The sequence below is a fragment of the Moschus berezovskii genome, chromosome 12 (assembly GCF_049115385.1).
Source record: "Moschus berezovskii isolate FMDL1 chromosome 12, NW_MosBer_1.0, whole genome shotgun sequence".
NCBI lineage: Eukaryota > Metazoa > Chordata > Mammalia > Artiodactyla > Moschidae > Moschus > Moschus berezovskii.
This window is the reverse complement of record NC_142471.1, coordinates 63321891-63335474: the sequence shown is the minus strand read 5'-3', so window position 1 is coordinate 63335474 and position 13584 is coordinate 63321891. Positions and strand designations below refer to the sequence as shown.

At 44.1% G+C, this 13584-nt stretch overlaps 1 protein-coding gene across 2 annotated transcripts in view; it reads left to right on the top strand.

The window, feature by feature from the left end:
- BLNK (B cell linker) overlaps positions 1 to 13584 on the top strand; it is an 83557-nt gene that overhangs the window by 57525 nt on the left and 12448 nt on the right. For both annotated transcript variants that reach the window (XM_055425009.2, XM_055425011.2), the window contains 3 exons: positions 10614 to 10686; positions 12634 to 12661; positions 13454 to 13496. In XM_055425009.2, the coding sequence (XP_055280984.1) occupies positions 10614 to 10686; positions 12634 to 12661; positions 13454 to 13496 (144 nt within the window). The remainder of the gene's footprint in view (positions 1 to 10613; positions 10687 to 12633; positions 12662 to 13453; positions 13497 to 13584) is intronic.

Here is a 13584-nt window from a genome sequence, read left to right as displayed (position 1 = left end):
CATTCTCCTGTATTCACTTTGGTGGTCTAAGCTAATAACCCTCTGGTGTCCAAACTTAACCCTTCTTCCTTCCCACCACCACAAGCTCAATGCATCCATCACTCCTACCCTTTGGGCGTTCCTATTCCTCTTTACACGTTAGCCTCCAGGCTCCATGTCTCAGAGTCTTGTGCTCTTTCCCAATCCTATTGCTTTTTTCCTGAATTTGCTCTTCTATTTCGGAAAAGGCAATGGCAACCCACTCCAGTACTCTTGCCTGGAAAATCCCATGGATAGAGGAGCCTGGTGGGCTGCAGTCCATCGGGTCGCTAAGAGTCAGACACGACTGAGCAACTTCACTTTCACTTTTCACTTTCATGCATTGGAGAAGGAAATGGCAACCCACTCCACTGTTCTTGCCTGGAGAATCCCAGGGACGGGGGAGCCTGGTGGGCTTCCGTCTATGGGGTCACACAGAGTCGGACACGACTGAAGAGACTTAGCAGCAGCAGCTCTTCTATTTTAGTTGTCACCACCTTAACCAGGCTTTCTTTAACACTTCATACCTTCTGTCTTACAGAGTCCACTGAGCACATCCTTGCCTCCAGGCTCTTTCCTCGGTCACTGAGATGAGCTTCTGACCCTTCCAAATGTTGCTAGCTTCATCCCATTACCATTTTACCATGCCGTCTCTACCCAAGCCATGAACACCCAGTGCTTCCTAAGTGTCTCCTGCTGCTGTTGTTTAGTCACTCAGTTGTGTCCAACTCTTTTGTGACCCCATGAAATGTAGCCCACCAGGCTCCTCTGGTCATGGAATTTTCCAGGCAAGAGTACTGGAGTGTGTTGCCATTTCCTTCTCCAAGGGACCTTCTTCTCCTGTAGGGTCTGGCAACTCCCAGACTGAGACCCACAGTGCTGAGTAATGCCTATACCCTCACGCTATTACAGCACAGAGAAATGTAGGAGCCTCCTCCACAGCATTCCTCCTTATCCTCTCCCCAACTGTGTCCCCAACACACACACACACACACACACACACACACACACACACACACACACACACTCCCTTCTCTCCCAGACCTGAAGGCTCAACACAGAGACTGGGAGACTGACCTCTGCTTTCAGTGACATGGTCCTTGAGAGAAAATGAAAGAAGAGTATTTTTTAGTATATTTTCCTAGATTAATTTCCTGTGCAATTGCTCACCCTCTTCACAAGTTCTTCTCCTCACCCTCAGAACCCGCAAGCTCTTTACACTTGCAGCGTAGTGGTCAGAGTCATCTTATCAGCTCATCTTCATTCCTGGGAACAAACGTCAACACACCAACCTAAAACGTCATGGCGAGGTTGCTTTCTTCCCAACTGAAATAGAGACTCCTGACCTGTGATAACTCAGGAGAAGAGCCGTTATTACTGGAATAGAAAATGTTTCATTGAAACAGATAAATGAAGGTTTAAGCAGTCCTTTAGAACAACAACTCTCTGGCGCTTACATCTTAAAATGCTCTTCTTGCCTTACATGGATGTTTTCTTCCTAAAACACACCTGGTACTCCAGTCAGCCTATTTTGCATGGGTCCTGCCTTCTGGCATTTGTTTGTGTTCTCACTTTTATGACACCAAATCCTACACATCCTTCGAGGTCCAACTTGAAGTCTCCCCTCCTGGAAGCCTCCTATGTTTTTTCAGCCCTCAGAGAGCTTTTCTTTGCCGTAAGTCTCATCCCACTTATACTCAGCCCGCACCTATTCTCCAATTGCTCTGGGTCTCCGTCTAATCTCCCTAAGTATGTTGCAAGCTCCTTGAAGACACTGCTTTAGTATTGCCGACACAGGAGGCCTTTCCTGATGCCACAGTGGGCTAGATACCCTTGGTGTGCATGCCTATTGTACCATGTACTTCCCGTTTATCCCCTGATCCTTCCTGAGATCTCTGTCTTTCCTGTAAGACTCTCAGCTCGAAGTCTTGCTCATGCTTGTGTTTCTAGGGCCTAGACAGGCCCTGGCTCAGAGAAGGTGCTGAAATGGTACGTGGGTCAGTTGATTGAGAGCAATTGAGTCCCCCAACTCGGACTGTCTTTAAGGAATTATATGGTCCCATTATGAAGGCATTAGCCCACTGGATTTACTATTCATTAGTTTTACATTAATCTAGTATAGTGAAATTTTATGACTAAAGGCATCAGATGCAGAAACCAGACTTGAACAAGAAAATAATTTCCTGGTTAAATGACTATTGGATATAGACAGAAGAAAGTTCAGGAGGAGGAAGGAAGTGAGTTAACTTAAAGAACAAACCTGAACAGTTAGAGGGAGTTTCTGAGTATGCAAACAGTATAGTTTTCAGAGATGATTTTTATAAAATGAATAACCAGACTCCTGGCCTATGTCTTTGAATAATTAAACCATTGTCCTTTAAAGGCTTCAGAAAGTGCCCTATAGGCATCATGACAGTGCTAAGGTTTCAGGTGTTCCTATCAAAGTACCCCACTGTGACACTTGAAAGTGAAAGCCACTCAGTTGTGTCCAGGACTTTATAGTCCATGGAATTCTCTAGGCCAGAATACTAAGTGGGTAGCCTTTCCCTTATCCAGGGGATCTTCCCAACCCAGGGATTGAACCCAAGTCTCCTGCACTGCAGAATACTGGAGTGGGTAGCCTATCCCTTCTCCAGGGGATCTTCCCAACCCAGGAATTGAACTGGGGTCTCCTGCATTGCAGGCAGATTCTTTACCAACTGAGCTATAAGGGAAGCCTGACACTTGCTTCCAGTTAATGTTGCTCTTGGCTCTTTGATGGCTAGTAATGTGCTGGCCAAGGATCACACACTGGATTAGGCACAAAGGCAGGCTCTCTCTCTCAGCATTCCATCCTGGGAAGCACAGAAGTGGGACTTAGCCCAGACTCCAAAGCCAGACGGTCCAGGCCTTGGCTCTGACACACACTAGGTACTAGCCTTCAAGCAAGATAAGTAATCCCCCTGTCTGTTTCCTCTACTGAAAAAATAAAGGAGAAAATGGCACCTATGCCTCAGTATATTGTGAGCATTAAATGAGTAAAAAGATGAATCATACATAAAATATAAGCTCTTTGTGATTTATTATTATTATTGTCCAGAATCACTTGTTCAAACTGCCTTAATTCAAGACCAGTCTGGTAGAGCAGCCTGTGCATATCTCAGGGAAGTGTTCCTTTCTTTCCATATAAAGTTCTACTCTAAATCACATTTTTCCAGCCTCAGCACAGTTGGCGCTTGGGGCTAGGTGATTCTTGTGGGGGCTGTCCTGTGCACTGCGGGCTGTTCAACAGTATCTCTAGCCCCTGCCCACTAGATGCCAGTATACCCACTTCCCCAACAGTGATTGGCAAAGATGTCTCCAGTCACTGCCTGGAGGAGGGAGACAAAATCACTCCCGGTTCAGAACCATTGGTCTAAACAAACTGAAAGACTGTCGCCCATTGTGATTTATCTCTAAATGTGCATTTAGAAGGCGGTTCAAGCTCTGGTCAATTTTGTAGCTTTGGTCAGAGGATGGTACTCAAGACATGTATTTCTGAGCATCTTCTAAGAAAATTGCATTTTAAAATATTCTTATTTCCTAAAATGGAGGGGGGCAGTGAGCAGAGTTTGGGGATTTACAATTCCTTGCTAGTGTGCAAATTGAATTTTACCTGAGGCCCAAATTGTCCTGAAGTTGTTAAATACAATGTCTTTATGTATTTTCAAGCAGTGCATGAGAGTATAAGGATGCTTCAGCTAGTGTGTAAGCCCCACTAATGATATATATAGGGTATCTATAACAGCTGAAAGAGATTAAATCCCAAAGGCTTACAATGTCAACACTGGATTATTAAGAATAGTGAAATTTAGCAACATCGTATGTAAAACAGAATAAAGGATGATTCATAAAACACATGTTCATTTCGGTTCGGTTCAGTTGTTCAGCGATGTCCAACTCTTTTTGACCCCATGGACTGCAGCACTCAAGGCTTCCCTGTCCATCACCAACTCCTAGAGCTTGCTGAAACCCATGTCCATCAAGTCGGTGATGCGATCCAACCATCTCATCCTCTGTCGTCCCCTTCTCCTCCTGCCTTCAATCTTTCCCAGCATCAGGGTCTTTTCCAAAGAGTCAGTTCTTTGCATCAGGTGGTCAAAGTATTGGAGTTTCAACTTCAGCATCAGTCTTTCCAATGAATATTCAGGACTGATTTCCTTTAGGATTTACTGGTTGGATCTCCTTGCAGTCCAAGGGACTGTCAAGAGTCTTCTCCAACACCACAGTTTGAAAGCATCAATTCTTTGGCTCTCAGCTTTCTTTATAGTCCAACTCTCACATCCATACATGACCACTGGAAAAACCATAGCTTTGACTAGACAGACTTTTGTTGGCAAAATAGTGTCTCTGCTTTTTAATATGCTGTCTAAGTTGGTCATAGCTATTCTTCCAAAGAGCAACTGTCTTTCAATTTCATGGCTGCAGTCACTAGCTGCAGTGATTTTGGAGCCCCCCAAAAAATAAAGTTTCTCACTATTTCCATTGTTTCCCCATGCCATGGCATTCTCCATTGCCATGAAGTGAAGCGACCAGATGCCATGATCTTAGTTTTTTGAATGTTGAGTTTTAAGTCACTTTTTTCACTCTCATCTTTTACTTTCATCAAGAGGCTCTTTAGTTCGTCTTCACTTTCTGCCATAAGGGTGGTGTCATTGGCATATCTGAGGTTATCAATATTTCTCCTGGAAATCTTGATTCCAGCTTGTGCTTCTTCCAGCCCAGCGTTCCTCATGATGTACTCTGCATATAAGTTAAATAAGCAGGGTGACAGTATACAGCCTTGACGTACTCCTTTCCCAATTTGGAACCAGTCTGTTCTTCCATGTCCAGTTCTAACTGTTGCTTCTTGACCTGCATACAGATTTCTCAAGAGGCAGGTGAGGTGGTCAGGTATTCCCATCTCTTTCAGAATTTTCCACAGTTTGTTGTGATCCACACAATCAAAGGCATTGGGGTAATCAATAACGCAGAAGTAGATGTTTCTCTGGAACTCTCTTGCTTTTTCCATGAACCAACAGATGTTGGCAATTTGATCTCTGATTCCTTTGGCTTTTCTAAATCCAGCTTGAACATCTGGAAATTCACGGTTCACGTACTGTTGAAGCCTGGCTTGGAGAATTTTGAGCATTACTTTACTAGCGTGTGAGATGAGTGCAGTTGTGCAGTAGTTTGAACATTCTTTGGCATTGCCTTTCTCTGGGATTGGAATGAAAACTGACCTTTTCCAGTCCTGTGGCCACTGCTGAATGTTCAAATTTTGCTGGCATATTGAGTGCAGCACTTTCACAGCATCATCTTTCAGGATTTGAAATAACTCAACTGGAATTCCATCACCTCCACTACCTTAGTTTGTAGGGATGCTTCCTAAGGCCCACTTGACCTCACATTCCAGGATGTCTGGCTCTAGGTGAGTGATCACACCATCATGGTTATCTGGGTCATGAAGATCTTTTTTGAATAGCTCTTCTGTGTATTTTTGTCACCTCTTCTTAATATCTTCTGCTTCTGTTAGGTCCATACCATTTCTGTCCTTTATTGCACCCATTTTTGCATGAAATATTCCCTTGGTATCTCTACTTTTCTTGAAGAGGTCTCTAGTCTTTCCATTCTATTGTTTTCCTCCATTTCTTAGCATTGATCACTGAGGAAGGCTTTCTTATCTCTCCTTGCTATTCTTTGCAACTCTGCATTCAAATGGGTGTATCTTTCCTTTTCTCCTTTGCCTATAGCTTTTCTTCTATTCTCAGCTAATTGTAAGGTCTCCTCAGAAAACCACTGTGCCTTTTTTCATTTCTTTTTCTTGGGGATGGTCTTGATCACTGCCTCCTGTACAATGTCACGAACCTCTGTCCATAGTTCTTCAGGCATTCTGTCTATCAGATCTTATCTCTTGAATCTATTTGTCACTTCCATTGTATAATCTTTAGGGATTTTATTTAGGTCATATCTGAGTGGTCTAGTGGTTTTCCCTACTTTCTTCAATTTAAGTCTGAACTTGGCAATAAGGAGTTCATGATCTGAGCCGCAGTCAGCTCCTGGTCTTGTTTTTGCTAACTGTATACAGCTTCTCCATCTTTGGCTGCAAAAAATATAATCAATCTGATTTCGGTGTTGACCGTCTGGTGATGTCCATGTGTAGAGTCTTTTCTTGTGTTGTTGGAAGAGGGTGTTTGCTGTGACCAGTGCGTTCTCTTGGCAAAACTCTGTTAGCCTTTGCCTTGCTTCATTTTGTACTCCAAGGCCAAATTTGCCTGTTACTCCAGGTATCTCTTGACTTCCTACTTTTGCATTCCAATCCCCTATAGTGAAAAAGACATCTTTTTGCAGTGTTAGTTCTGGAAGATCTTGTAGGTCTTCATAGAACTGTTCAACTCCAGCTTCTTCAGCGTTACTGGTTGGGGCATAGACTTGGATTACTGTGATATTGAATGGCCTGCCTTGGAAACAAACAGAGATCATTCTGTTGCTTTTGAGATTGCACTCAAGTACTGCATTTCTAACTCTTTTGTTGACTATGAAGGCTACTCCATTTCCTCTAAGGCATTCTTGCACACAGTAGTAGATAGGTCATCTGAATTAAATTTGCCCGTTCCAGTCCATTTTAGTTCACTGATTCCTAAAATGTTGATGTTCACTCTTGTCTAACTCAATGAAACTATGAGTGATGCTGTGTAGGGCCACTCAAGACGGATGGGTCATGGTGGAGAGTTGTGACAAAACATGGTCCACTGGAGAAGGCAATGGCAAACCACTTCAGCATTCTTTCCTTGAGAACACCATGAACAGTATAAAATACATGTGGTAGAAGGAAAACCTAAGGGTAAATTGTTTTCCCAGTTAAGAAAACTTAGTAACCAGCAGCTTATGCAAAGCTTGTGCTGTTAAATCAAACATTAACATAGGGACTTCCCTCGTGATCCAGTGGCTAAGACTCTGACCTCCTAGTGAAGGAGGCTTAGGTTTCATCCTTGGTCAGATTTCGCATGCCATAACTGAAGACCTTGCATGCCGCAACTAACACCTAGCAAAGCCAAATAAATAAATAAATAATTTTAAATTAGCATAATTTTTTGCTCACTGTGATTAACACAGAGCTGATTTTTCTCTTTGGTTAGTATGCTTTTGGACACATCTCCCTCTATGGCATCCCCCATTTCTGCCTTGGAGTTTTCCAATCAAGAATTCAGCTTTACCAGGAAGTGGGGATCCTGGCAGTAAGGAGAGTATGATGTTGTCCCTCCTGAGTCATGCCCAAGGGTCTGACTTCAGCCAGAGTGACAGGAAGGGTCACTAGCCTTGGAGGAGTCATTCTCTATCCTCCCATGGGCATCCATAAAAGCACCCCTCTATTTCACTAACCTTTCCCCACAACAGGGAGAAGCAGCAAGTGAGTCAGACAGCCCAATCATGCCCCCAGGGGAACATTATGAGATTTTGACTGGAAAGGATACTGCCAGCCTGGGCTTTCAACACGGATAACCTTAGTTTTCAGCAATGGACCTTCCCCTTAACCTCTCTGAGCCCCTGTTCACTCCCTTTGATCTTATGGGCAGCTCAGAAGTGACACATGTGAAGTACCTGACCCAGTGCCCAGCATCTAGAGATGCTGCAGTGGTTGATAACAAGAGGATAAGATAAAAATAGCAGCAATCATATTTACTGAGATCTTTTATGAGTTATAACTAGCATAAGTCATAAAACTCATTCATTTTACCTGTATAATTCAATGGTTTTTGTAAATCATTACATTTACAGAGTTTTGTAATCAACACTACAATCCATTTTAGAAATTTACCATGTCTACCCCAACAATGGCAAGCCACTCCAGTACTCTTGCCTCGAAAATCCCATGGATGGAGGAGCCTGGTAGGCTGCAGTCCGTGGGGTCGCTAAGGGTCAGACACGACTGAGTGACTTCACTTTCACTTTTCACTTTCACACATTGGAGAAGGAAATGGCAACCCACTCCAGTGTTCTTGCCTGGAGAATCCCAGGGATGGGGGAGCCTGCTGGGCTTCCGTCTATGGGGTCACACAGAGTCGGACACGACTGAAGTGACTTAGCAGTAGCACCCCAACTCCAAAAGAGCCTTGATGCCCATTTTTGGTCAATGATGTTCCCATGCTCAGTCTGCAAGTCTCCTCTGCCCATGGGATTCTCCAGGCAAGAATACTGGAGTAGATTGCCATGCCCTCCTCCAGGGGATCTTCCCAATTCAGGGATCAAACCCTAGTCTCCAGCATCTCCTGCACTGCAGGTGGATTCTTTACCTGTTGGGCCATGGGGGTTGTTACCCTATTACCTAAGCACAACAACTCTGTGTTAGATAAAGTAGCTAGTGGCATTCCCATCTCACAGAGGGGTAAACTGAGGAATGGTGACTTGTAAGAGGTCACATAGCCAGTTTGGTGGCATAGAAATAACTGGAGCCGTGTCTTCCTGATGCAAGGCCAGCGCTCATACTGGACTCCACCAGCACAGAGGACAGCCAACTTGCTCCTCCCTCTCCTTTGATCACAGAAGTTATTTACAAGGAGGGAAGGGGAAAGGAAGATGCTGTCTGACTGTTTGCAGATATGAAAGAAAGGGAAACTTAGTAGAGAAGCCAGACAGTAGATATGACAACAATAACATGCCCAGGGCAAGTGAGCCCTTGGCTTTTAAAAAGAGAGGGGACCGCTGGGAGGAAATTCTGACTTATACTTCTTTCTACTTCTTTATTTTTCAGGCAAGGGTTTATTTTTCCTCTCTTCACCGAAACCTTCCATCAACATCTATGAGTAGCCAAGGGTATTTTCACAATGTCAATTTTTTCTTTTCCCCCTTGGATGTGGGCAAATCTCACCTTAACTGCAAACACCTTCATTTATAGCACATTCAATAAGGAACAAACAGCAGAGCTGTGACTTTTGACCATATGAATGTGTAAAAGTCCCTTGAAATTTAGGTAGTCAAGACAAGGATATTTCACAAAGAAAGCACTTCCCACTCACAATGTCAATCTTAAATATTGATAGTTTGAAGAGCAATATCAACTTGATGCCCTTGCTAATGAAACACAGTTGGACTCATACTACTACATATTCAGTTGATATTGCAGTTTATTGCCACAGGAAATGTTAAAAATTTCAAGTGTAGCTTCTTTTTCAAAGTGTTTTTAAAAACTCATGTCAGGGTCAGGTTACATCTATGTAAGAGTTACATGGGAGGGGCCTCTCCTTTTGCAGGTGCCGCTGGTGAGAGCTTATGGAAATTAGCCCTTTTGTAAGGACTGTGTGTAGAAAGAGAGTCAATGGGATCTGAGTGAGAGCCTGAAGGAGTCTCTAGTGAAGTACACGAGAATGAACTTTATGACGTCTGCATTTAATACTTTTCAAGGCCTTTCCCCCTTTTCTGTGTTTGGAATAGGTGGTCCTGTCTGATGAGGTGACATGGGGTGCCTTTGTCTTCCCTTGTAAATTCTGAGAAGGCAGAGGCCTACTCGGCTCTTCCACAGCAACTAACATAGTACTTCCAAGTGCTTTACACATACAAGGTTCTCAGTAATTCTCAGTAATAATAATAGATTATCCCCCCACCATTTACTTATATGTGCTTTATCTTGCAAACTCAAATAATACATATTGAGGGCAAGTCCAACCTACATTTATAGCATATCCCCTTTAAGTCCATTAGGAACTGTGAACTTATAAATGTTGTAGGTTCTTTATTAAAATATTTATTCAGTTCAACTTAATTCAATAGAGGGCCTTCATGTCCCTAAGCAGTAATGTCCAGGCAGATGAATATCAGCCTGAGAGGAGGCAGCCAGGAGATGCTGAGGGGTGCTGGCTTAACTCTGGCCTCTCCCCTTCCAGGCCTGCTTCCTGTCCAGGGAGTGAATCTCTGCCAGTCTCTCACCGTCCACTCTCGTAATGATGGTCAAGTAGGGAAAGGGGAAGTGGGCACAGTGGACAGGGCCTTTTGGGTCCCTTTTGTGGCTTCAGAAGATGAGATTTCGGTAACAGCTTGCTGCTTCTCTCAATGTGTCTATTTGTGCAATGGGTAAAGGCCCTGAGAATGCAGAGATGCATGAATAAGTGTCCTCCAAATGTGAGGTGAGGTGTGTGTGCTGTGTAAGTGTGCACAGTTAGGAATGATTAGTATCTCTAGGTGCGATCAGGAGTGCTGGGTCTGGGCCCCTCTGACTCTGGGCATCTCTGGTGTGCACTTCTGTGCAGGGATTATAGATGCAAGTGTGAGCCCTCTCCCATATGAACCCTTGTGAGCTCTCCACTGAGCCCACAGAATCAGAGGCTCTTAACTTGTCCCATAGGGACAAGGAGAGGTCATTTAGCTATGTTAGGATGGGAGTTCCTAATTAACATCCCAGTTCTGAGCTTATAAACTGGCATTTTAAAAAGTATTTCATTACCTTTGCCTGTGATAGGTTTTCCCCCCAAACTTCAACGTAACTATTTATATATGTTTAACTGAAAGTAACAAAAAATGCGCATGTCTTTTGGAGCCTGCCAGCAAGGTCAGCTCACTGTGCTATCAGGACCAGAGACTGACCTGTGTATATGCCTGTGCAGGTCGCAAGAGTGGAGCCTGGGACTCCAAGTCAACTTCTTTACCTGCTGCACCATCCCCACTCCCCAGGGCCGGGTAAGTTCCTGTTGCAGAGAAGCAACTCTGTGTGATTTAAGTGACTGGTCTCTATCACTGCTGTGAGTGGCCTGCCTGGAATCCACAAATGAGTCCTGCCTGAGTATCTGGGGGCCAAAGAGGGGCAGGTGTCTTTCTGCTATTTCCATTCAGAAGAGCACACGTGCCCAAGCTCAGATGCAGGCATATTACAATAGGTGTGCTCCTGGAGTGTGGAAATGAGATTCTCTTGCCCTGCTCATCTCCATATCCAAGGCATGCTTCAAGTTGGACTTCGGGTGCCCCTGCTGACATCAAAAACGAATAGTCTTTCCTCCATAAGCTGTCAGTTAAATCTTGAGCTCACTGGCTTGTGCTCCACAAAACAGAAGCTCCAGAGCTTAAATAATTTTAAATCCCACAAGCAGGTTTCATTCCTACTTTCTACTCCTTGGCTTCTCTTCCAAGTAGTTAGTGATCTGTAAACAAATGTGTACACAGAGCAGCATGCGCTGGGTGTTCAGTCAAAGCAACACTGCTAAGGTTCCTTTCAAAATGGAGATGAGAGGGTCATTCTTTCTCATTGAACTTAGAAGAACTTTATAAACTATTGGGTGAGTACTGTAATGTGTTAATACTACAAACAGCGACTCAGTAATGTCATATTGACTCAACAGGCTATTTTAAAAGCACACTTAAATATGTCCAAGGTTGGCCTGCATGGTTATAGTCTTAATTCTGCCTTTGAGTAAAGCAAAAACGCTTTTAATTTCAGGGGTTTATTAAAACTCTGCACGCTTCTCTCTTGGCTCAGTTTTATCACTTCAGACAAGTTACTTAGTCTTCTGATCTCTAAAATGTAATAAAAATACCCATTTAAAATAGGACAGTATGAGGTTTAAATAACATGTGAATAGTCTAACCCAATACCAGGTGTCTTAGAGGCACTTCCCCAATCTTCCAGCTTTCAGCTGAAACAAAGTGAGAGATAGAGGGAAAGCCAGTGTTTAGAATAAACGCAGACGAGAATTATAAAGCCTTAGCTTCCCTGTTGGCTCCGATGGTAAAGAATCTGCCTGTAATGCAGACCTGGGTTTGCTCCCTGGATTGGAACGATCCCCTGGAGGAGGGCATGGCAACCCACTCCAGTATTCTTGCCTGGAGAATCCCCCTGGAGAGGTGAGCCTGGCAAGCTACAGTCACAAAGACTACAGAAATGACTGAGCTACAAGGGGTCACAAAGACTCAGAAATGACCGAGCAACTAAGTACATTGTGCAACATTAGAGTCCAATCTCTACTGAACTAAGACAGACTGGTATGTTAGCTCATGCAAGAACCCTCAGGACCAGAGGTCGCAGTGGTTTTCAAACACGTCATTTGTCCTGGGTTTGTCTGTTTGGAGTGAAATCCTAGGCAGATGTCCGGTAGAGGGGAGTCACCAGAAGCTGCAGGGACACTGGCATGGGGAGGCACTGGCTGCCAAACACACCTGCTAGGCCACCCTCACGTCTTCTCCCTCCTTCTCCAGACAGCAGCCCTGGGGTGCTGTTGGGGGAAGGGAGGGATCTGCATGCACCTTTGAAAATACTGTTTGTGCTCCTTACATTACAGATGAGGAAACTAAAGCTCAGACCGGCCCTCACAGCCAAGAGAGAGGCCTGAGGTCACATATTAGTAATTAGTTGCAGAACTGGAACAAGAGCTCAGTTATCTTGACTCCCTGGCAACTGGCTCTCCTGTTTATCCCCGTTAACCCCTTGGCCATCTGTCAGCGGACGCGATCGGAGGTTCGGAAGATCATGATTGAATCTTGTTTCTGCCCCTCTCTGCCCTCCGTGGATTGTCTTCTTACACACCTGTATCACTTTCATTGTTCTAGTTTATATTTGAGAGTAAAATGATAAGTCGTCAGCTCCTCTTTATCTCTGATGTGTTTTAACAAAGTCAATCTCTTTTTATCCCCCAGGAAGAAAACAGCTATGCCACTGAAGGCAGTAAGTTAATTCTGCATTTAAATGTGCTTCATGTTTCCTGCATTGTTCATTCTTATCCATTTATTTAAAGTTGACAATGCTTTCAGCTAAGAGGAACAGAGCAATCTTGTTGCTGCCTGGATGGTCCAAGAGAATCTTGGAATCCTCAGTTAGGCAGGGAAGATGGCAGGGTCCCATCCTCCAGGAAGCCTGTGGCTTCACTGAGTAAGTGGCTGCAGAGGCCAGGCTCCCTGCCTCCTGTGACATCTGCCTTTTCCTTGGAAGGCCCTGGGTCTGCCTCCCCACCCACTGGCCTGGGAGCTAATGACTAACAACTGTACATCAGGCACACAGTCCTGACTACACTCATATTCTGGCCAGAACGTGGGGAACCTGAGCCATCCCACTATTTAAGGAAGCCCATCTTGACCTAGTATCTACACTGTAACCTGACATTTATAACCACAAACACCAGGATGGTGGGGTTCTGAGACCTAAGCCAGATGCCAGATTTCCACAGGCACTACTGCCCAGCAGCTGCTGGGGGCCATGCCTTCTACTAGCCCTGCTGATAGACTGGGGAGACTCCACACCAAAGTGACACTGCTCCTTCCATGACACACTTCCGGTCCATTGTCATTTGATGCAAAGGTTGAGCTGGGAACTGTGTTTTTAATGGTTGTTCTTGTCATTGAAAGAAAAGTCATGCATCAAAGAAATATTCTCCCTGGTATTTATTTTAATAATATTGTTTTGACTTTTATTTCCACATACCACTGTATTGAAGATCCTTACCTTTTTTTTTTTAAATAGACTCCAGTTGCCTCTCAACAGAATGCCTCAAGTGTTTGCGAAGGTAAATCTATATTACTTTGATGGAAGAGCATGTCCTGTAAAAGTTATTTTGATTAAAAATTTGTATACAAATATATTTCTAAATTTCT